Raw genomic sequence first — 24,897 nt, forward strand, 5'->3', positions numbered from 1 at the left:
ATCGGCAAGGAAGATTGAGGAATCATAGATAAGTATTCTTTTATTATTGATTCGTGTTTCTTTGGCTTTAAAAATTCTGAAACCTCTATATCTGTCAGACAAAAAAGCTGTATTCAACCCAGAAACATATCTATGTTAAAATGATTGGGTTTTCACGGTTTTAACTATATTCAAGTATTCAAAGGGTATGGGTTGAAAAGTAAAAAATATCCTAGACCCTACTACGATTCTTATTGAATCTATTGACGACAATTTTATGAAAATCATCATAAAACTGTGGATTTGCATGAGGCTCATCCGTTGTACTCCTTTGATATTATATGGTAGATAATATATATTTATTGATTATTGTTGATCCTGCACTGCACTGGCTGTGGAAAATTAATTAAATAATGTTAATGGATGTACCGTGTCTCAAACTCCATTAAAACTAAGCTACACACATTTCTAACACAGTCATTTGGGTGGTTTTGGTCTGAAATTCTATCCAATTATCGATAGCCATTTTACTTTCAGTAATTTGCAGTGCCAACCCTAAACGAATAGAAGGATATATTGGTTTTTCGTGAGCCAACAGTTATATATATATATATATATATATATATGTGAGCCTTAATATTCTCGTTTATTATTGGATTACGTATATACCGAATATTATGGATCACACACACACACACACACACACACACACACACACATTGCCTTTTATTAATATAATATGTAGCAAGTGGGCCTCGCTACAATCGCAAAAGGTTGGGCACTACTATTAATGTGTATACGATTTAATAATATGTACTCACGATGTCTTTGTTTGATACTTCTACGCTTGGGTCGGAGTACCGGGCGTCGAGTCGGTACAGCTCCCTGTCGATCTTGTCTAAGTAAGCCAAAGCCGATTCGCGATCCAACTGAAACAAACGAATCGCAGGAAGTCCAGCTGTAAGTTACGACTATCACGTCACAGTTAGACAGGGTGGTAAATGTATATTACTATAATATTAGGGTATCAAGGTGGTATACCGTGATTGACATGAAGTATAATATGTCATATATTGATGAAACGGAGTCGAATCAAGCGCGGCGCATAGTTATCGACCAAGGCTTATTCATAATTTTTTTTTTTTTTGCAATTACATATTAAGGTTTGAAATTCTCTTATTTAATTCCATTGCAATTACTTATTTGTGTTGTCCGAAGAACATAAAGGTCTGTCTGTAAGGCAGACGAACTTGGTCTACTACCCCGCTTCTCCTCTTTTTGACATACTATACATACTTAATATGCAATATACTACACAAAATATTTTTCAACTTGGAATTTTTTTAAATTTATTTATTTAAGTATATTTTGGATTAATTATTATCGTTCAACGTTCAAAAAATTACAACCATTGAATTAGTTGGTGTTGTTATTTTGAATATCGCATTTGCAATCATTCTTATTAATATACGTCATCATAACGGGATATGTGGTAATTGTTCTTAACTCTTAATCATGCACAACAAAGTTAAATCTTAGATTTAGAATAATCCATTTCACTCTTAATATTGGAGTGAATTTATCTTCCATTTATTTTCAGTTAAAAAAAAATTTTGAAAAAACCTACTTGAGTCTTTAGAAAAATCCCTGAGATTAAATTTTTACTCTAAAATTAAATAGTTTCTCGATTCACTTTAATATGAAAAAACATTAGAATAATATAGAGTATTTTGAGTCTAAGATTTGCCCTATGAAGGGTTAAATAACTTTTATTTTATTGTTATAAATTTACTATAGTTATATACCCTTACAAACGCATAATTACCTATATTTTAATTTGTATTCCGAACTACATTTAATAAGTTTCTATTTTTCTTGAATTAGGTAATCTACAATTGAAGGGTTGGCAATTTTTTATTTACTTTCGGCCCTGTAATTCCTAAGAAAGGCCACGAAAGAAGGTAATAAAATAAGAGAAAGTGTTTAACCGTTTTAAAGCTGATAAATAAGTCAATTGCAAACCTTTTATACTTCCCCATTTTAATAACAACAATATTAAACATTTAACAATATTTTACATTAGTAGTACTTAATGAGATTTTAAAAAAGTAAAACATTTTTCAAATATACTGTTTGCAACTACTCCATTCATTCTCTGGGACTTAACTCAATGTTTATGGAACCCAATTAGTTAAGGTGAGTTACTTCTTGAAGAAGAGTAGGTATCATATTATCGTTTTAAATTTTTTGTTCGGTTTAAAGTTTTTTGTTTATAAATAATATATTGCTTTGTATACAAATCTGCATTTTATACCTATATTTATTGTTATGGTGAAAAGGAAATTTATTGGTTTTATACACAACGATGTTTTTGTTTCGTATATTTTTTTTATCATCCTTTTCGTTTGAACACTTCTGGGTGGAGGTATATATTATGATATATAGTGTTGAAAAAAATCCTTGGTACGCCTTAACAAATCGAAAGAGGCTTTGAAGATGTCTTTTTTATATTCTAAATTGTTTCTCTAAGCTTATTATCTATCATAAGTGAAAAATATACGCAGACAACAATTTAAAAAACGCATTGCGTTTTACTGACTTTAAAATATAAATAGTATTATATTATTGTCCGTTGTGAAAATGATTCAAATACTGTTCAACTATATTATGATACTTCAGAAAGTCATGCAGTCTTAATCAGTTACAAATAACTGAGTGGGACTTCACTACTACTACTATAAGACATGTCCAACTAACCGTGAACCTTAGCATATTTTTGAAGTGATCTGTGCTCTGTGAATCAATAGTATATTAATATAATAATATGTATAGGTGTATTTGATTTTGTCATTACCAATTCTAAATCGCTTTTTAGGTAGTATCGGTTGTTGAAAAACTGTAATATTTATAGTAACTGCCTGACAATTTAAAATTGAGTATAGTAATAAATCTTTAACGACTATGTGGTTTCCTGGAAATTTGATATGAACCAAAATAATAATAATATGTGCGTTAAAGTAATAACAATGTACATCGCTTACACATATATTATAAAATGATACCAATTACAGCGCGATTTACCAAGCATATTCATCCCCGCATTATTTCATTCAAAAACGATTTTATTGATGTTCTCCCTTTTGAAATCCATGCGCTAATTAACAAAGGCCATATTTTCGAATTATTGGGATTAATTCCTATTACTTAAAAAGAGTCCTATGGTTATACAAATTTCTGTTTTTCTAATGAAACCCGCCATTCTTTATATTTTTATTTTTATTTAAATTTTTATGTATCTATTTCAAATTTTTTTAGGAGTAGTTTTTCAGTTAGGTATTTAAATGTGTATACTAAGATTAAAAGTCTTTGAACATGGTTTTACAAAATTGTAATATACATACATTACATATAAAAAGGTTGCTACACACTGCAGCGGTAGCGGTGGCGGTAAAATGAGTCCGGACACAATTTATCGCCACCGCGGCGTGGCACCGCTAAGACAAAAGAAAATTTCACCGCCACCGATCTAGTGTGTGTGTACCTTTATGTTGGATCTAGTGTTTATTATACTTTGATCATTTAAAAAAATTACAAATTTTGATGGAATAATGTTGATAAACAATATTTTTAGATCAACATGACATGGAACTCCACCAGTACAACGCAATAAAGATCAAACAGAAATTACCAGATACTTCATAATATAATGGGTACTCGCACCCACTCCCGATGAATCCAGAAAACTATTAAGTTTCATCAACGAATCTGAATTCTATCATCGAATTTAAACTAAGTAAATCAATGTGCAAGTATAATATATGGATAAACGTAATTTAATGTAAATATTGTAATACCGGAAAAAATCACAACATGTATGCCTTAAATACAAAATAATAATAATAAAAAATATTAATGTACCTTTATAATATTATACTTATACGCCTATGAACATGTCCGTTTACAGTTTAAATTGTAAAACGAATAATTTATTTTGATGCGTACAGTATTATTATGACATACCTATAGTCATATTCCTAAAATGTATTATTGATGTTATTATTATTTTATAGCATGTAGGTGCCCTTTTCAATTGAAATGTTTCCTCACGTTGCATTTTGGTCATTGTGTGTTATAACTTATATTACACTATATATACTTTCTCGGGAGTATAATAATATGTTAAACTTCAAAGTTTTCTCTCCGTTTTCGTTAATTTAGTAACTGTATGTAAATTACAAACCATCCCGACCAAATTCACTGATGTGCGGCGATTAACGTTTCACAATGAAAAATTAAACTTCAAGACGTTACACGCGTGTACTTTTGTGAAAATTATACTTACAGCCAATGAATTATATTATACATATTTTCTAATAAATTATCATGCATCTGGCTGTGCTTTGTTTCGAACAGCAATTATAATATGAGTGTTTCAGCGAACTCGTTTTAGGAGTGTCTGAATTACAACTACACTGTACTTTTAGAACAATAACTATAGTACGAGGCTTGAGCAAGGGAAGAAGATTGAAGACAAGAAAAAATATGTATGAACACATTAATGAACAAATGTTTAAGTACTTATTTTCTAAAGGTACTTAAAAGTTTATAATATCGTGATGATATATGTTACGGATGCATCGAATTTTGAGGAACCTTCCGCGTAGAGTTCGATAATGCAATAATTCAGATGTATGAAAATCGAAATTGTTTAATAGGAATACATAATGTTGCGAGTATAATATTGTTTAATATGTATTATTTAATATCGTATCCTATACAGACAAACGGAAAAACGATTAAATGTATAACAAACTAACATTTATTTTTAACGATACATCGATTTTGTTATTTTTTTCTTCTTGTGACTTGTAATGTTTTGCATATTATACACATAGAGTGTAATATTTATAAATTATGTTTGTCCAACTAATGTTTTGATTTAATCTTTTTAAATAAAACCGGGAATATTCATTTCGAATACCTCTAAGTTGAACAGTTTATTAATTATTTGCGATTTTATATGATATATAGCTGATCCGGCAAATATTATATTGCTCGTAAAGAATTTTTTTGCTAATAAAATTTTTTCGCGACACCTAACCAAAACAAAATATTAGTTTGAGTACCAACAGAACCTAATATCTGAATACGGCTTCCGTGAATTTTGTGGCTTCCGAGATTAGTGAGTACTTACAGAAGCACAATCATTTTTATATAGGCTTTCTAACTACTAAACTATTGGAAAGTCAGAGTACCTACCCATATGTTTAGTAAATATTTTCATTTTGAATATTGATGATATACAATATACAATGATAGGACTAAGCATTTAGGAATCAAGTATTGAAGCATGATTAGAATTTATAACAAGTTAGAACGTAAATATTTTATTGGTGAATTTTATAAAATGTGTAGGCGTTAGGTATTTTGAGTTTTAACATTTTTAATTTTAATGTGCGATGAATGGTTAAATATATTTTGATTATATTTTTAAAACATCATTAATCCTCTTATATAATATTTCTATTATTATTATAGAACCTTGATACTTTGAACATAATATGTATATTGATTTTTTTTATTATTTGATGGTTTGTTTTGAATTATTGTGGTTCTCTCTTGTCTAGAAGCGGACTTGTGACACACGTCTATAATAATTACGATACGATGAATATTGTGTTCGCCAATTCAGTCATTAGGTTTTGGACTGATTAATTATTAACAAAATATTTTAGTAATTGCATATAACTATAATATAATAATTAGGTTATGATATTTTCCTCATTGAATTTTTATAATATTTCTGAAAGTAATAATAATTTACTACTGAATTCATTAAATAATTTCATTAGAATTCTGTTGGCTTGTTATTGTTTTTCTCGAAATAATAATATTTTATTCATGAACATTGTTCACTATATTATATTGATGTGTTTTTGTTACAGTAATGCAGGCATGATTTAAACCCAATAATAGTCATAATAACAATACGGTTAGTTATTTAGCAGAACGGCGCTCGTGGTGGGTTATTGATTATTATTCACCGGGCTTATGCTCAGATAGGGTAGTTATTTTATTTTCATTGTAAACCAACTGGAAATATCGCTTATGAACTTTTATGCACTAACTTTTCTAAAAGTTTTTTTAATTATTCAACTTTTGTATGGGTGGTACAATTAAAAGTTAAAAATAAAACTGCTTGAATAAGATTATATTACTTGGTGTGTGTTCAAATATAATACAGAAATGTGCATGTAAATTAAGTGAACTATAATAATTGTAGTCACAACATGGGTAATCGCACACTCAACACTCACTTGAAGGAGCAAAGAGAGTCCTTTACCGCAGTATAAAGCAATATTAAGACGTATTAACAAGAGTCTTATGTCGTTATCGGTATGAACTATGGGCGTAATTATTACGGTTATAAATAAAGTACAAAAAATGTCATCCAATTTTTAAAAAATAAATGGTTTTAATGATGTTCTGGGATATATGAATAAATAAATGCGATGTGGAATTTGCAACGCTGCTCGTGCGGGTAGAGTTTTCTTAATTTTTTTCATCGTTATTCAAATTTATTTGCTGTAGATGTGTAATAATATTTTTATTTGTCAAAACGTGCAGGACTTGTCGTTGTAACTGTGAATTTATGATCATCGGGTGACGGGACATGATCACCCCCCTCCCCCTTCCCAGTCCTGGCTTCTAATGCGTGTGGTGTTGGGGAGGGGGTTGGTTGTATGTATAGTGTTTAATGACGTGCAGCAGGTTATTGCGGTCTGCTGTTATTGTAACTGAATGCTATTTATTAAAGCGATTTTTATTTTTAGAGCGATGGTCAGTGTTCAGCGAAGGGTATTATCGAGTATCGGATAAAAAACGCTCTCGCTTGTGATAATATTAGTTTTAAGTTCGTCACTCCACCGGATGAAACTCACGCATGACAGCTGCCCACATGATGTAATAATAATGATTTATCCATCCCATACATATTTCAATCAATATTTGGGGGCCACATTAGACCTCAATTTCACCATCATGCGTACACCACTTACAAGCGAGTAACACTGTATGATATAATAGCAACCTCCAACGGAATCATCCGAATAATTTCGTATAACACCTGTGAATTTTTACGCGTAAGTATAATAAATAATAACAACGTTGTAAGCAAAAGAGTTATCGTAACAATATCATGCACACCGACAGAGAATTGGACGTTGTGAATTTATTTTACACGAGTCAAAGATTATCACGTATAGTTTTTTATTTTTATAATAAATCCATCATCGAAAAACGGATAGTAGGTACCTACACACGAGTTATTATTTATTATCGCTGTAACACGTAATGACGCCGTGAAAGCTCTGAGAAACGAATATGGTAAAGTTTATACACGTGTTATAGAATATAAACACATTAGAATTGCGTTGGTCCTATAAATCACAGAAAAACTCATTATTCGGACGAAGATAACGAATAAAATAACATATTTTTTAAACTCTACAAAGATTATTTTCAAGACCAAATTGTGGTAGAGGCTTGTGGAAAGTCAAGTCAGACGCGCACAAGATTTTTTCAAAGTTATGCTTTGATAGCGTGTGGTATATATTATATATAACTCATAAGCATAAACCTCACACGTCATGCATATTATAATATACATAGGTACATCCGTCAGCCACATAGGTTGGTTATTTTATATATAAACAATTGTTTTTTTCGATATCTTTCAACGAAAAGTTGTCCACACATAATTTGAAGTCATTACAAGTTGAAATAAATCATTTAAAATAGTAGAAAGTTCTAATATAATTTAGTTGTATTAAGAATGACTTTTAAACATATTTTTCAAAAACATATATTATTATATTAATCGAGAAAATGACCGTTCAGTGAAATAACCGGATTAACCGTTGATGAACCAGAGTCTCGAGGTTAAGGTGTATTTTTTTTTACTTTAGAAAATTTACAATCTGTATTAACAAAAACACAATAAGTAAATGTGATAATGTACAACAAACAATATAATATAATGACAGAATTGACAGGATAAGGTAGGCCATCCAATGATAGAACACTTCATATTTAAATTAAACATAATTGATTTTTTTTTTTAAATTTATTTTATATTGAATCATAGAAGATCACGACACCAGTGTCTTTTAAGGCGGCGGGGGGGGGGGAGTTCTCAGGAAGTGTACATGATGATAGGTGGGAGATAAGAGGATTTTGGTGTAGTTGTATTTTTTTGTGAAATTTAGTGTAGTATTGTTTAGTTAGTTGTTCAGCAGTTTGTATTTTTAAGTCCTTGCGAAGTGTATTATTTGTTACCTACCATGAGGCAGATGTTAAGAGACGGAGGGATATGGACTGGAATGCTTGGATGGTTTGTAGTTGGGTTGGTTTGGCCCTACCCCAAATTTGAGAGTCATAGGTCTTAAAAAAGATTTGTATATTGTTAATTTTGAAAGTTTGGATTTAAGTATTGGGCAAAAGGTGGTTTTAGAATCTAAAATTTAAAACTATATAATCAGATTGATATTCAAGTTTTCCAAACTTTGTAAGGAAATAAATTCTAAACAATATTGAATAAAATGGCTAATTTTAAAAAACGTCCTTCACCCGTATTTTTCCAGTCACTGTCATGAACCCAGGTGTATCTCTACTTCGTGCGAATCGATTAAAATGAACACGTCATGAGCCGTGAGGCGAGGAACATAAGCGACTAATAAGTGACGTGTTTCATATTTTGTAAAATGCGTCTTTACTTTTATCTGATCCAGAAAAATATATTTAATTCAGGTATCATTTGACGAAGGTACATACACAAATGTCAATTTTTTTTCTTTCATAAGTCGCTCCCAATATTATAGCTTATAGTCGCATCTCCCGCAAAACTCAGATCCGGCACTGCGACCTGCGGCGCACAAAATATTCACCTACTGCAGTACAGCGTGATACGGCGCGATTAATTGCGCTCTGTATAATACACTCTCGACGCGTATAATATATCTAATTGAACAAATTAATTCGCTATTATAATACGTGCGTCACACATACACCACTATATTATATTGCACGGGAAACAGAATACAACACGGTCGCAATTATACACCGCATCACAAACACGCACAAATTGGGACCTATAATCCCGTGTGCAAGCAGTAATTGGATGCGTCCTCCAGAGATCTATCGAAATCAATCACTTTACATAAAGGCGCAATAGCGGCGCGTATACGTATATAACGTTGTGAACTATATAATGTTACACTTGTGTCCCGAACAACGCTGTCATCAATAAACGCGCCCAATATACGCGTGGCCGTCGATTTATATAATCCGGCCGAGGCGTGAGTAGGTTATAGCGGTAAGTGTAGGTATACAGGACGATCCAACGAGTATGCTCGCCGACTTTTTTTCCTTGATAATGAAGTTTTTCAAAATCTGATTTTTTGAATCTTTAAATACGATACGATCCTTAGTAGCACGAAATGTGTAATAACAAGAAAACTACTAGTTCAAATTTTTTATTTCAATACATCGAAATTCTCAAAAAAATTATCTACTAAATAATTTACAGTAAAAAAAGTGGGGTTCCCTTTTGAAAAACAAAAGTTTGTATCGCTCTTTCAGCGTATATTTAAATATTCCAAAAATCAGATTTTGAAAAACTTCATCAGAAAAAAAGGGGGTGAGCTTACTTGTTGGATCAACCTGTATACGGCACTTGGGACAGCTATATACACCGGTATATTATAACGATCATATCAAGCGCATACCAAATGGTTAATGCACCGATTGGCACTTGCGCAAAACACAGTCCGTACAGGCGTATATTTTATTCTCTGGTTCAATTAGTAATTATAGGGAAAGGAAAACTATTATTACTGTCACCAATTAAATAATACTTTTACTTTCTGTTTTTCATTTAGGTGGATGATATTGTTATATTATACTGTAGCAGGTATGGTTATGGAAAATAAAAAAACTCGTACCAATATATACTATATTACTAGCTGATCCCGGGCACTTGGTTGCCAGTTGAAAATAAAATGCTAAATCTATTTATGATATTCGCTTGTTATAATGCGAGCGCACTATATTATCAGGTTGGATATTATATTATTATTATCGTACCCCGCGCTAGGTGTATACTCTATATGAATAATATTTTTTATTTTTTTTTTACTGTGGATACGTCGACGAGCGATTGCAAATACAACTCAGCAATCTTAGTAAGCAATGTGTGAAAATCCGATTAGTTATTTCTTATTACTTATTTTTTACCAATAACTAATATAACACATTCACTTGGATATTCAGATAAAATTAATTGTTTTTTTTTTTTTTGTCAAGTTTGAGTGTTATTTATTTTCAGCTACCGACTATTTTTTACTAAAAAAGGTATAGGTAGGTATACAATTTACACATTTATTTTAATTAATGATAACTAATTATTTATTAACTTTCTTGGACTAAATTTATGCTTAAAACCTTCTCTGTGATGTCCTCTTTAATTAAAAAAAAAACTGCACGACCATCCAATATGTAGTTTTCTCGGTTAGCACGATCGTAGAAAACCCCTTACAATTGTATATAATTGTATAGATTTCAAAGTGAGCGTATGTGAGGAAAATACTCGTATCATTTAAATATGATGTTTTATTGACAAATTTGATGTATTTTTTCAGTTAGATTGTTAATTAGTGGTGGGCAATCGACCATGGAAATGAAATAATAAAACGTAATTAGCTTATGTATACGGTTGGTCAACTGATATCAGTTAATATTTATAGCAGTCAAAATGGCTCAATAAATTAAAAATTATTCTTGAGTTGCATAGGTTATATATATAGGTATATAACACTACACTGGTTTTGAAATAAATTATTTAAATGTCAGTGAAAAATAAATTCAGTTTCGCATCGGGCTGACATTTTTTTATTGCAAATTTGAAAAAAATAATATTTTATAAGACTTCATTCCGAATTATGTACTGCAAGACGTGCCAAGTGTGCATGTGAGCAACTGATACCTTAAATGGTACGATTCAACATGCAAAAATAATTATTATGGAGTGTATTATACTATTCGACTACAATCAAATACGTTAGACTTAACGAATCAATTATAACTCACATTGAATAAAGACCAGTCCGACATAATTAAGCGCTGCCCTAAAACGCTTTCGGAACCACAAAAATTGCGTCGAAACCCCCCCCCCCCCCCTCGCTCTGTGCACCGTGTGCCTCTACGTAGCTCCGACTTTATTGTGTACTAATTTTATAATACCTATGTATATTTTATTATTCGAGCTCACAAACTTTCCGGAACGCTGCGTTGTGGTGATTTTTTTTTTTTTTGCCCGCGTTCAATCCCGCTTCCCGCTCGGCGTATATATGCATCCGAAAACAAGAGAGACCGTTTCGGGAAACGCCCAGCCCAATATCTTATTTTATATTATTATTATAATAAATAACTTTCGTTTTTTTACGACCACGATGACGGAATAGCCGTGTCTGAAAACTCTTCGCGTTGGCGGGGAGCGATTTATATTGTGTGTACTGTATATATATAGCAACGTAATCACAGGGTTTTAACAACTGCAGTATATTATATCACGGTGTACACTTTAATTTTAATATCATTATGTGTATCACGATATTATCATTATTATTACCCTGCGAAGACGGAACAAACGGAAACTGCAGCTCAACTTCGTGTGATTATAGAGGGATTTGTAACTGCGCTCATGATATCTGCTCGACTAGTGCCGCCGTAGTAATATACCAGCTAATATTATCCATTATATAATTGTATTATTATATATTATTATTATTGTATATTATTATATAGACTGCGCAGACTGGGCTCTCTTTCCACATTAGACATTACGTTTAACGTCTATCCGCACAAATACTACAATTATTATATGCATGCAGTTCCGGATTAAGGAGAAATAACAGCGGTAAATGCGACGATATTATGTGCAACCCAATGCCCTGGTTCTAGAGGAGTTAAAAAGCGAAAATTAGAATAACGTTAATATTCATAATATTGTAAAGTGCCTTATTAGTTATTACTAACGATACGTTTAACGAAATAAAAATATATGATGCTTTTATTGAGATTATAGACGAAAAAAATTGGGTTCAGATTTGAACAATTTGACTCCCTAGACAATTATTTTCTATAGTGTATTAAGGTTAATTTAGCATTGATTTTACCCTTGAAGATTTGCAATTAATATTCAAAGCTGGGCAAGTTAGAATTTTTTCATATAGTTGAAGTTAAGTTACAAAGGAACTAACCAAGTTAGAATAAGTGTTGGCTCCTGAAATTTCTCTGCAAATAATAAATTAAGCTTGAAGATAGTTATTTTTATGGTTTCAAAATATAAATTTGAAAACCCATTTGTTCATAACATTCAAAGTATTACCTATAGGTTCATTAAGTTGATAATTAGGTATCTACTAACTATATTTATATATTTATATCTACAGCCATAGCTTAAACCATGCATTACAAGAAATACATACACCATAAATAATTGATGAGAAATAATATTATAAAAAATGAATCTATTATCTCAAAATATACTCAATATTAACTATTATGGTTATTATTCAGTAGATACTCAACAGTTTTACAGAAAATTGCAATAATGTTTGCAGAAAAAATAACTAGTAACTATTTGTTTTTGACGCGTTAGTTTAGATTATTACATTTTTAAGCGTGGAATTCAACTCGTTTAGTTAGAATGCTGCACTTTGAAAGGAACTTCTAACTTAACTTTAACTTTCCAACAATTTACAGGGCCCAGCTTTGGAAATATTGTAGGTTGTAGCAGTGCTGTGCATGTGACATCTACGCCCAATACTTCCTGCATAAATAATAATACTTAGGTATATATCGGGAAGTTGTACCGACGATGGTAAAACTGTCTGTTCGGAGAAACCTTCGTCAGTATTGACGCGACGTAGCTGACATTTTTTTTTCCTATATATCGAATGGCGTACTTTTATTAATTTCGCATGCGAAGGGCGAATGACGTAATACCACGTTTAGGGAATGCCAGGCTTGGAAATCGACAACAAAAATAAAAACCAGGACGAGCGTCATCACGATGACATTGCTAATATTTTGAATTTGCGCGTACGGGGATAAATGGAAACAATAAATAAAAAATTTAAAAAAACCCGCTGTCAGTCGTCGGAATGGTATATTACACACGGGGTATTAGACTTGACGTTGAAGTGCAAAACAACCCCATGCCCCTACCGATAATGATGATCATCTGCAGTTCGTCATATTTATACGATTCTTATAAGGCGAACGTACCAAAATAATATTATTCAGCAGTACAATATTTTGCTTCGAGGTCAAAGCTGATAAATACTAAAGTTTAATGCCAGTCGTAGTGCAATGCAATGTGACGACCGGTAGTGAAAGCTGAAAATGCAGAACAAAATATGAACTAACATTACCGCTGGTATACTCATTATTGGTTATTAGTGTATTACGACTGTGTAGTTGTTTATTAAGAGTATGATTTGGGTTATGTTAAATTATCAAGAAATTGCTTAAATATCAACTGATAGTGTCAAACGTCATACACTCGATAAAATACAATAAATTTTGATCAAAATATATTAATGTTGAATTATTGGAAATATTTTATAAATTCTTATATTCCGCATAGAAGAATATAATATTTATACATTGCATATGGGATTAGTTAAGTTTTAAAAAATTGGGAATACTTAAAATAATACCAATGTTAAAATGTGTTTAAATGTATAACTATAGTATATCTATGATAATCTATAATATACAACAAAACAGTAAATAGCATAATATTACACTAATTATTTAAATAAAAAATTTAATTTTAAGATACTATAAAAGTATTTTAAATACTTTCTGAGATGCAGTTCAGAATACAGCATTATATTGTGCTTTTGGGAAACAATATTAATGAGTATTAAATTTCCATTTCTTTTGGGATTTCAGATTTATGTCAATTGAAGTGTCATTTGAAATGCGAGTCACATGTTCAGATATAACATTGTATTGTTAAATAATTCTAATTTGCTGGCATTAAGACTTATGTTGATCTGCCGGGAAAACGAAAATGAAAATGTATAAATTATTGGTATTACTGTAGGTAGTACCGTTATAATATTTATCGTGTACGACATTCTATACGTTCTTATTCTTAATACCTATATTTTTCATTAAAATTAAAAACAAACTGCTGTTTAATTGTGTGTGTGTGTGTGTGTGTGTGTGTGTGTGTGCACGCGCTTTTGTGTACCCAAAGTGTACACAAAGTCTCTGAACAAACTGCTGTCGAATTCGATTATGAGAAGAAAAAAGCGTAGGAACTATATACCTCCCCATGTACACGATTTCGCGAAAGTATATTTTTTTTCGCTTGTTCAAAAGCAATATTATTAAAGTTTTTACTTCCACTGGGCACTGGCAATGTTTCATCGTCTCATTCATGAGAAATTAAATTAAATTTTTATTTTTAAAAATGAATGGTTTACGGTGTATTATTACGCTGGAGGTAGTACATATAGTACCAGTGTATATAAGTTCTTTTTTCCTCCAAGCCATTTAATATATTTTAAGGTGAAATTTTCAACAACGAAAAGTTCGTTTTTCCTTCTTATTCTTATCAATATTATATTATTTAATAAATTAATATAACATACTCTTCTGTGTTAACACGCGTACGGTTTATGAATTCACTTATAATTAATTAATGATTATTAATACATAATCAACACACCGGATTCAGCACAATAAATTAAATTACTCATTTAATAGACAATAATATTTGAATTGTCTATTGTAGTTGAAAGGATTCGGTCTGTTCAAAACTCGACAGACGATCTAACAATAATTACATTATATAATATTATAATGCTTTTAACTATTAAATTCATTTAACTGAGTATTTCGTCTTTATGCATAAATTAACTTAAATTTAACAGTATGTTCATTGAAGCCCTTTTCGCCGTTATCGATTAACTGTGACAGAATTAATACAACCGCAAACCGTATCACTTAATATCAAAAGTGAATATATATTATTATTACGATAGCAGAAATATTTCTGATCTCTCGACGATCAAACAAGAATTTCGTCTAATTTCTTTGACTATAATTCATTTAACAAGTGGCACTCGAATGTATGATAATTGATGATACATTTTTGAAAAAAATAATTTTTTAAAGACAAAACAGTTCCTAGACATTGGAATGAAGTAATTATAATAATAATAATTACCGCCGATCGGCACACACTCTCACACACATACACACCAATTATATTTGTATTGTTTTATGTTTATATTTAATTATACGTCATTGCGAATCATATAATAATATTATGTAGATTACGTACGATGCGCAATTAAGCGCAATCGGCCGCCACCTTGATCGGTCCGCTAGGATTAGCTCGGCCGAACAAGCGATGTCCAGTCCACGCGGTCTACGTCAACGGGAACAGCAAATTATTATTTCGTGAGCAAATGGCCGTTTTTTTTTGTATACTATACTGAGTGTAACAGAAAGAACTAACTAATACAATAACTTTTCTTGTAGTCAATATTTTGAATTTTTTTTTTAAGTTTAGTATAATTTATAGTCACTTGAGCTACATGTATAAAATACATTTTTTTTTTATTTTAGTATTGAATATAAAAAAAATTTAATTTAACTAAATTTTTTTTTGGATAAGTTCAAAATAGCCAATCTGTGAATCTGATTATTAAAAAAATTTTGACGGTAAAAACATTTATCTAAGTAGCGTAGTTTTTTTTCAAAATTCTTTAAAATATCAATATTTTTTTGATTAAATTCATTTGGAACGTAATAACTTTTTTCAAAATATAATTTTAGGATTTTTTTTTTTTGATCAGGTCTATCTGTTGCACCCTGTATATTATACTGTAGTGTAATATTGTGGGGCTCTAATCGTCATAAAATTACAAGTGAATCGTAGACACCAATCACCAGTGTCATGTTATATTATCATTTTGTTAGGCGTAAATCGCCGATAAATTATTATACCATAAATTGTTATTATATCGCGTTATTATATTGCCAGGCGCAAATCGGCAGTGTTTTTTTTTTTATTATTATTATTTGACTGTTATTCCTAAACAATACAGTGTAGATACTGTGTTAGTATTATTTTCAATATTATTGAGATTGTAACGACTGACCAGTCTCCACGTATACATATTGTGAGTACCTTATATTATTATTATCTTAAAATTAGTAGTTTCAAACAGGCAAATGTTCGTTTTAATTTACTATACATAATATTATATTGTTGGGTCAGAAGGGTCAGAATTATTATTAAGCTGCAGCTCGATTAGCTTGTCACATTATTATATAGGAGCTCAAATAGCTGCCGATAATCACTTATTATTATATTATAATTAGATCAAATAGCTAGTTATTATTATTTGTTGAGCCAGAAGGGTTATATAGATTTATATTACTTAATACTTTACATAATATTGTGTATGATTTAAATTTGTATAATAATACAACAAATCAACTAAGTATCAGAAAAATTGTTACCATTTATTTGAGTTACCCTCCTACCATTAGTTTTAAGCCTACAAACACACACACACGTCATGTTACACAGGTTGGTCGGTGTGTGAGTACAGTGCACAAAGCTAAAACGGTAACCGGACACACGGGCTATTATTGTTCCGTTCTCGGCCCAAACAAATATAATATCTAATGATATTTATGACTTGAGAACTTTGGATTAAGTATTTAAGTGAAAAACTATCTTCAAATATGTATTTGCCAGTTCTTTATATTATATTTCTTTTAACATGAAATTTGTATTTTTTTTAAACAACAAGGGTTTCACCACCCCAGAAAGTGTTAATTCTTTAAACCTAAATTATTTTAAAACCAATAGAACGGTACATTTTTATTTCAATCTTCTAAAACGGGCTTATCTGGGTGAGTAGCGACACAACTATATTTGAACACGTTTTTATACAAATTCTATCGATCGAATTGCAACTAGACGTCACAACTATACTGCAAATAAACGTAACTAAATTACCAAATTTGATCGAGTTTTAATGTCAAGTTGGCTAAACAATTAAATTACAGACTACTATTTTAAGCCTCATTTAATTTACTGTTTCAATTGAAATATACATAAATTTAAAATTTTCAAGATTAAAATATATCCAGTGACGTTAATACATTGTAACTGTTGGCCTCCACACAGAAAATGGATGTTTATATTGTTGTTATATTTTTTATATTTTATTTGTTTTATGGTATTTTTCTCCTGCATGTCAAACATAAAAGTGAAAAAAAATCATATTGGTTTTAATAACAATAATAAATGAATAATTTATTGGTTAAGAGTAAGATACATGAAGCAAGTTCAAATTGTTTTCTTTAAATTTGTATTTCCAATATAGATACGTTATTATGATCACATATACTTTTATGGAAATAGTTAATTATACATATTGAGGGCACATCTATCGGTGAAGTATTTTGTTTACAAAAATGTATATAAGATGAATGAAAAACTTGTCTGTAAATTAATTATTTGAATTTAAATTTAATTATTTTTGTTTTATCCATATTGGACAATATAGTTTTTTTTTAAAGTTAATTATTTCACGTGTTTTAATGTTTAATATATAATGATAAATGTTTACGATAAAAATTGTAATTTAAAGCTCACAGAACTAATTAGGCAGTTCTTATGATATTTTGTTAGTGTGGTACGGCCAACTACGAAAATCATTAGGTTTTATCTCAACGTTTGTAAATGCAATTCCATGTCAATCTTCTGATCCTGTTCTTCTATTACTTTGATTATTACATCAGTGGAACACGGAAACACGTGCACTGTGCAGGAAACATGGTTAATGACATAGCCATTGTTTTTGATACCAAAATTACCTTCTATTCACATAATATAGAAGCATTTTGTTGTAAGGCATTAAAACTTCATGGTTATGTTAGACGTGTTTGTGCTTAGTATACATTATGAACTATAGTTGCTCCTAATAAGTCTTTGTAATACTATGCCATATAGTACTTAAGCTCTGATTTATAATATGCATCTGTATTGCGGAATCTACATATCTTATAAATCATAGTAGATCATAGTAATCATAGTCATCTTGTTGAGCGTTTAGACGTTAGAGTGTAAATTCATGTACTTTTTTGGGCATTTATTAAAAATAAATCACATTCAGCTTGATTATTTTACTATTATTTTATTTCTAAAATTGTCTCAATATGTGACAGCAGAGTTCTAACCAACTTGGCTTTTATTAGAAAGTACAATTTTGTACTTCCGTTTCTCCTAAACCAAACGTATTCTTCTGCTGTACCTGTATGTACCACTATAGTTATGTCATCGAGAGGCTGACCATTGTGAGGGCAATGCAAATTGCCAATGTAGAACCAACTTTCGGCAAACTTTAATGTATTTTTCCTACTCAATTATTTGATAATTTTAGTTTTTTTTAATACTTTTCATTATTATAATATTAAATTTAAGATAGGTATATTTATTGTAATGTTTATGCAATTGCTTGACAATAAACAATTGCATATTATGCATAAATAAAACGATTCCTTGGAAGAATTAACAAAGCCTAATAGTAATAGTTAATATACTAGCAATTATTTCTAGTATCTCAGTATAAGCTATACCTACATTAATATTATAATCTTATCTAGGTATACGTTTTCGGTTGTATCGTACTTTGCATATTTTATATTTTCAACAAACCATAACAGTTCATTATGAACTATCGAAAGCGGATATGCGACAACGGTGTACCTAAATAGCCTATCCATGGCGCCGTGTCATAAAAAATATTTTATTATTGAAACTCATTAGGAAACATATTATTATTACATGACTTGATATTAACGTTAAACAAAACGTATACAATATAATAGCAACAACTGTTGTACTGACCCTTCCATCCTGGATTAATTTCTCTATTGCCTGCGTCACCGACTTGAAGTCCTTTGTGAAGAAAATGTATTCCGCCATATCCTCGGGTGTCGCTTCCACGTTGAAATAAGAAGACACTGGTGGAGGGAACTGCGTGTCCTGCGAAAGTGTGCCCAAATTAATAATATTTACTCGACGAAACGTCTTGGAAAACAGGTTCTTATACGATACAGGTGCTCTTTTCATTACTAATAACATGCAGTTATCGCACTTGTTCGATACGAGACTATATTATTATTGTTATTTTCATTTGATTTGATTTTAATAACAAACATGCGTGACAACACTTTGAAAATATATTTACATATGACAAATTACAGAGTATGTAACATCATAGAGCCATAGAGAACATTGATATAATAGTTAAACGACAAACGAAGGGTTCTCGTTGGAAGTAATAGTCATCTAACGTCTATATATTTGACTCATTTTTGCCAGACAATTTGATATGCTTATATTATTATAGAAGTGTAGAAAGAGACTGGGAATAGAGTAATTACACTGGGTAACTAACTGAAATTTACAGTTCTCACGACTCTTACGTAGTTTTTTTTGTCGTATTCTCTGTATTTGCCGTCTCGTTTCCTCGGCGGTTCGCCGTCCGAAGCGTACATCGTCTGTTTGTGTATGCCCTTGCTCGGTATGTCCACCGACAATTGTACTTTTGTATTCGGCCGACCACCAGTCTCGTGATCGTGTCTCGATGACATTTTTTGCTCCAGTTTGGCCATCAACTCGTCGTCTTTAATCACTAAATCGACCGACAAAACTCGTGTCAATACAATCTACGGTGTACCACAGTATAATACAATCCGTTATTGTAATTTTAAAATACGTGTCCCTCTTAACAGCTATTTGTATACAGGGTGAATCACCAAGGCACAATAGTACTCGTCTCCTTTTTTCCTCCAATAATACAGCTATTAAAAATCTGGTTTTCGGAATATTTAAATATAATTTCAGACCGTATTTTTAAATCCATGAGATTTTACGTACTATTTAAGGACTAGTGTCCTGTGATTATACTAACTTCTGTTTTTAAAATGAAATCTCTCTCAATCTTTTTTACTCCTAAATATAATTTAGAGGATATTTTTTTGAAACTTTTGGTGTAAACATAAATCAAACTAGTAGTTTTTCAGTTATTTAACTTTGTGTAACCTGCTAATAGATTTGGAAGATATGGAGGTTATGGTCATTTGAACATTTTAGATATAAATATTAATCCATAAACATAAAGGATCCGTTAAAATAGGATAAACATAATAATACTGGATCCAATACTCCACATATTTTATATTTTTAAGCACTTTTATCTTTAATATAAACATAAGAATAACTCAGAAACTAATCATTTAAATTCTGAATGAAGTATAGATACCTCAAAATTTTCAGAAAAACTATCCATTTTAATAAATGTACAGTAAAAAGATGGGAGAAGGCACTCATTTGAAAAATATAGGTTTGTATCACCACAAGACACTCTCAAAGTACTACAATAAAATAATTATAATTAATGCAGTCTGATAATATTTAAAAATTCCAAAAATCATAATTTGAATGAATTCATTGTTAAAGGAAAGAAACCGGAGGTGAACCACCCTGTATAACGTCATACAAGCAGCCGTCATCAAAAAAATAAAAATAAAATTCAAATGTAGCCTAACTTGTTGCACCCGTGTAGGCTTAAATACATAAATAAATACATTAACATATACATTTGTATGCATATATTATCTATTTATGCTTACAACGATACAGGCATCTATAAAAAATGTACATTTACGGAACACTCATCATTTCATACTATTGCCGTATCTTATGGACGGTTTTTCATTTGCTTTTCAAATGGATAATATTCACAGTTTAATTTCTGACACCTCGAAAATGTGCGTCTACCACGAACACATCCTATTTAACAATGAGTGTATACTGAACATTTCTAACTCGTTGTTCAGCTTATAATTATCCATTCGCGAAAACCATGTACCCACTGGGGTCGTAAACATTTCCTTATATAGTTATATGTATGTATATCGCATATACCCTTTAAAGTGTATCTTATGCATGTATCACGGATGCATGTCTGGGGTGCAAATGAATTTTATTTTGCAAAAACATCTAACGAACTCAATATTGTTTATCAAAAACCTAACCATCTGTTTTTCCTTTTCTTGTTGTGCTTTATATACATAACATAGAATATAACCAATATCAAACTAATGTATGTTATTTGAGTTATTACTAACATTGTTGTTTTGTTTTAGAATTAGTTATCTCTTTTCCGTTGTCATTCACGTAAGAAGACTCGTGTGTTTTCGTCATTGAAATTGATTCAGACAGCGCTCCTAACAAAAAAGTAAATTAGTTGAAGATTTTATCATCAAACTTTTTTAATTTCATTACCTGGATCTTTCAATTTTTCCAACTCTTGAACATCCCGATCAATATTCTGCAAAAAATATAATATCAAATTAGTATAATATTATATTTTATATTTTTCTTGTTGATCATTATACTTTTGATATAACGACCTGGCCATTATTTCTTCATAAAATATGAAGTACATTATATAATTCAATATTTGTATATTATTGAAATAATAGCATGTTGTATAATATATGAATAACAATAAAAATAAAAACCTTCATACTGTAAGCAAACTTACGCATTGTAAAAAGTTGGATATGGTTGTTATTGTGAAGTGATAATATGGACAATTATTTACCATCGTAATAATAATAATAATAATAATAATAATAATAATAATAATAATAATTACAATAATAAATAACAATAACAATTATAATAGTAATGGAACTGTGTCATTAATAATCCCAATAATTAAAAATTAATTATATCATAATTTAACGATTGTGTATTTTAGTTTACTATTAAGTATTTGTGATTACTGATTATTCACAGTAATTAAAATATCAAAATATTTCTAAAGCATGAGATAAAAAAATATAACATAATATAAGATTTTATTTAAGAAACAAACGTTGAGATTTTGCATACTTATTTTTAATAATTATTAAAAATATGCATTTGTATGTTAGTTTGTAAGTTATTTCTGAATATCGCTAACTAAATACTCTTATCATTTGTATTTTGGATTCTTAACTACAAGTTTTGATTTGAAGATTGGATTGATTACCAATACTGGTACCTGCCTACTTTTATTATATTATACTAATTATAGTGTTACTACAATAATTTGAAGTAAACAATAAAACAATTTATTTTAACACATCATTACATACTTTCATAGATGTATATGTATATGCTTTTTAAAATACCAAAAATTAATTTAGTTGATATTCTACAATCTACAGAACACAACAAATAAAAGTTCTGACTATTTTTTAATATGAGATACAACAGGTATACATTAGGATTAGATATACAGTATACTATATTTAGGTGTATTAATATTTATTATTATTATTGTTGAATCCAGTGAATTAGTTATGATTTAATTCTGGGTGAGGGGAGATGGAGATTTTTTTAAATAAAAGCCAAGTGGTTGGTTGTTTACATAAACATAAAGCACATTATTAGAATTTAGAGATTATAATTTTTAGTATACACATTAAAATAATTGATGTTGAACATTTTAAATGCATTTTTACAATCGATATTAAATTATATAAAAACTAAATAAAACTTACTCATCACTATTTCTGAAAAATGACAAAACATTTGAAATTGAAATTTGGTATGGAGGTCTATCTAATGCTCTAGATGTGCAACAAGAAAGAATTTAAAAAATGACATTTTAATAATAAGAAATTGATTGGAAAAACTTTGATTTTGGTAGTTCAACTATAATGCTTATAAAAAAATCTGTGTCTATGTATATTTAATATTTTTAAAATTATTATAAAAACGTATGAGAAACTTTGTATTACATTTGCAAGTCTTATGATCCATCGTTTTTTTTTTTATTGATATTGAATAAGAAGTTTTTCTAAAAAATGTATAGAAAATTGTCTATAAACATCTCAAAATGAGTCAAAATTTAAAAAAAAAATGGATTGTGCTTAGAAAATTATAAGACAAACAATTGTTAAAAATTGTAAGTGTTTACCCTTATTAATTTTTTAGGCTTTATGAAAAGACAAACCCGGGTTTTTCAGAAACTGGTGATGGGAAAACACAAAACATTCCCGTCACAAAAATTGTGAGAGTTTTAAATGTTGTCCTCTTAAATATATAATTTAGGTAACATTTTCTATCATTTACCTTTAAAGTTGAAAATTGTAAAAAGTAGTAGGATCTGCACACAAGGAGTACAAAAAATCATTACAATATATATATATATAAACATACATACATATAATCACTTCGCTCAGAATCTAAAAAGTTTAGGGGAGATGGATCCATAACTACGCTACTGCCTGATTCCGACGTCATATTTATACGATTTTACAATAAGATGATTCTATTTTATATTGATGTATAATATTTCAGACATGATATTATAAATTAGTTATTTTTTTCAAGTTTTATGTTGATGATTTTAATTACATGAATTATTTTCCATTTATTATTTACTTAGCATAAAAAGCAAGTATAAACATGAAAAATAAATGTATCTTTATAATTTCATATTTTCATTATATAATAGTCACTGTCAGTCATCAAATTACTATAACGGTGGGTGATCAAATAACAATTATTTTTGTCTATTCAAGAATCTAGAAATAATTATTTGTGTACCTACTAGAAAAATAATTATTTGAAGATTGAATATAGGTAACAACCGACCATTTAACAATTTTTTTAAATTTTTACATAAATACTTATTTAATCAACTGAATACAATATTATGAAAAAGTGCTAGGATCGTTTCCTCCTATATGTTGTGAAAAATTTGAATATTTTGTCAGAATGCAAATCGAGGTAATCGTTGGGACGTATTGTTGGAATAAGAGTTGTCTGTTTGAGTGAAAAATAATTGTATATTCAGATTTCATTATAATGTGTTTTTTAAAGTTAACTAGGTATTGTTTTTCTAAATTATTATCCCTTTACTATTGAATGTTAGCATTATTCGACAATCGATATAACCATCCAGTCAAGTAAGATTTTATTAATTTAATTCCAACAAAATTAAATATTAACTTAATTATTCACTTTTGTCGTTTGTATGCTTATACGTACACATGTATTTTTATTTTGTTTTTTTATAATATTTAAATATCACTATTTGGAATTAAAATTTCAGTCATTTTTGTCGAGAATCTTATTTACTGAATAGATTTCATAATTTGTATACCTATCTTTAAGACTTAAGTCTTTTGAAGTTCAAACAACTAAAATTATAGAACAACTATCACCAATCTCATCGTTCTCAAAAATCAGTGTATATAATAATAATACACTCTATGTAGGAGTACGAGATAAATTTAAGCACATTATTAAAATATTTTAATATTTGATGTACTTGTTTGAAGTTCAAACAAATATTTTACTTACTTTATTGTACTATTTACATTATTTACCATGAAATATTCATTTTAAGCTTATTGTTTTGTAGAAATCATAAGAGATTTGAATAATGTAATGGAAATAATAAATGAAAAAAAAAAAATACGAAACAACAAAACTTTGGCTTTAAATTTAAACAAAGTTACTTGCATACCTAACAAATTTCTTTTCAAATATTTTCAAAAAAAAAATAAATGCACTCTCTGATAATAACGGAGTACAACATATTTTATACATTATTCAATTTTATTACAAAGCAAAAGCAATTATTATATTAATTTGTTAAACTCTTACAGAATTAAAAGTTTAAAAAGTTTTTTTTTGTGTAGACGGTGAATTGAACTGTTTAAAGTTAAATTTTCCCAAGAACAAAT

At 29.6% G+C, this 24,897-nt stretch overlaps 1 protein-coding gene across 1 annotated transcript in view; it reads right to left on the minus strand.

The window, feature by feature from the left end:
* The window catches only part of LOC111028314, a 99,059-nt gene that overhangs the window by 4,397 nt on the left and 69,765 nt on the right, over positions 1-24,897 (minus strand). Inside the window, exons 4-8 of the mRNA XM_022306904.1 lie at positions 21,434-21,479; positions 21,277-21,375; positions 19,570-19,778; positions 18,989-19,126; positions 801-908 (exon numbers count right to left, since the gene is read on the minus strand). Of these exons, the coding sequence (XP_022162596.1) occupies positions 801-908; positions 18,989-19,126; positions 19,570-19,778; positions 21,277-21,375; positions 21,434-21,479 (600 nt within the window). The remainder of the gene's footprint in view (positions 1-800; positions 909-18,988; positions 19,127-19,569; positions 19,779-21,276; positions 21,376-21,433; positions 21,480-24,897) is intronic.

Source organism: Myzus persicae, unplaced genomic scaffold (assembly GCF_001856785.1).
Source record: "Myzus persicae strain clone G006 unplaced genomic scaffold, MPER_G0061.0, whole genome shotgun sequence".
Lineage (NCBI taxonomy): Eukaryota > Metazoa > Arthropoda > Insecta > Hemiptera > Aphididae > Myzus > Myzus persicae.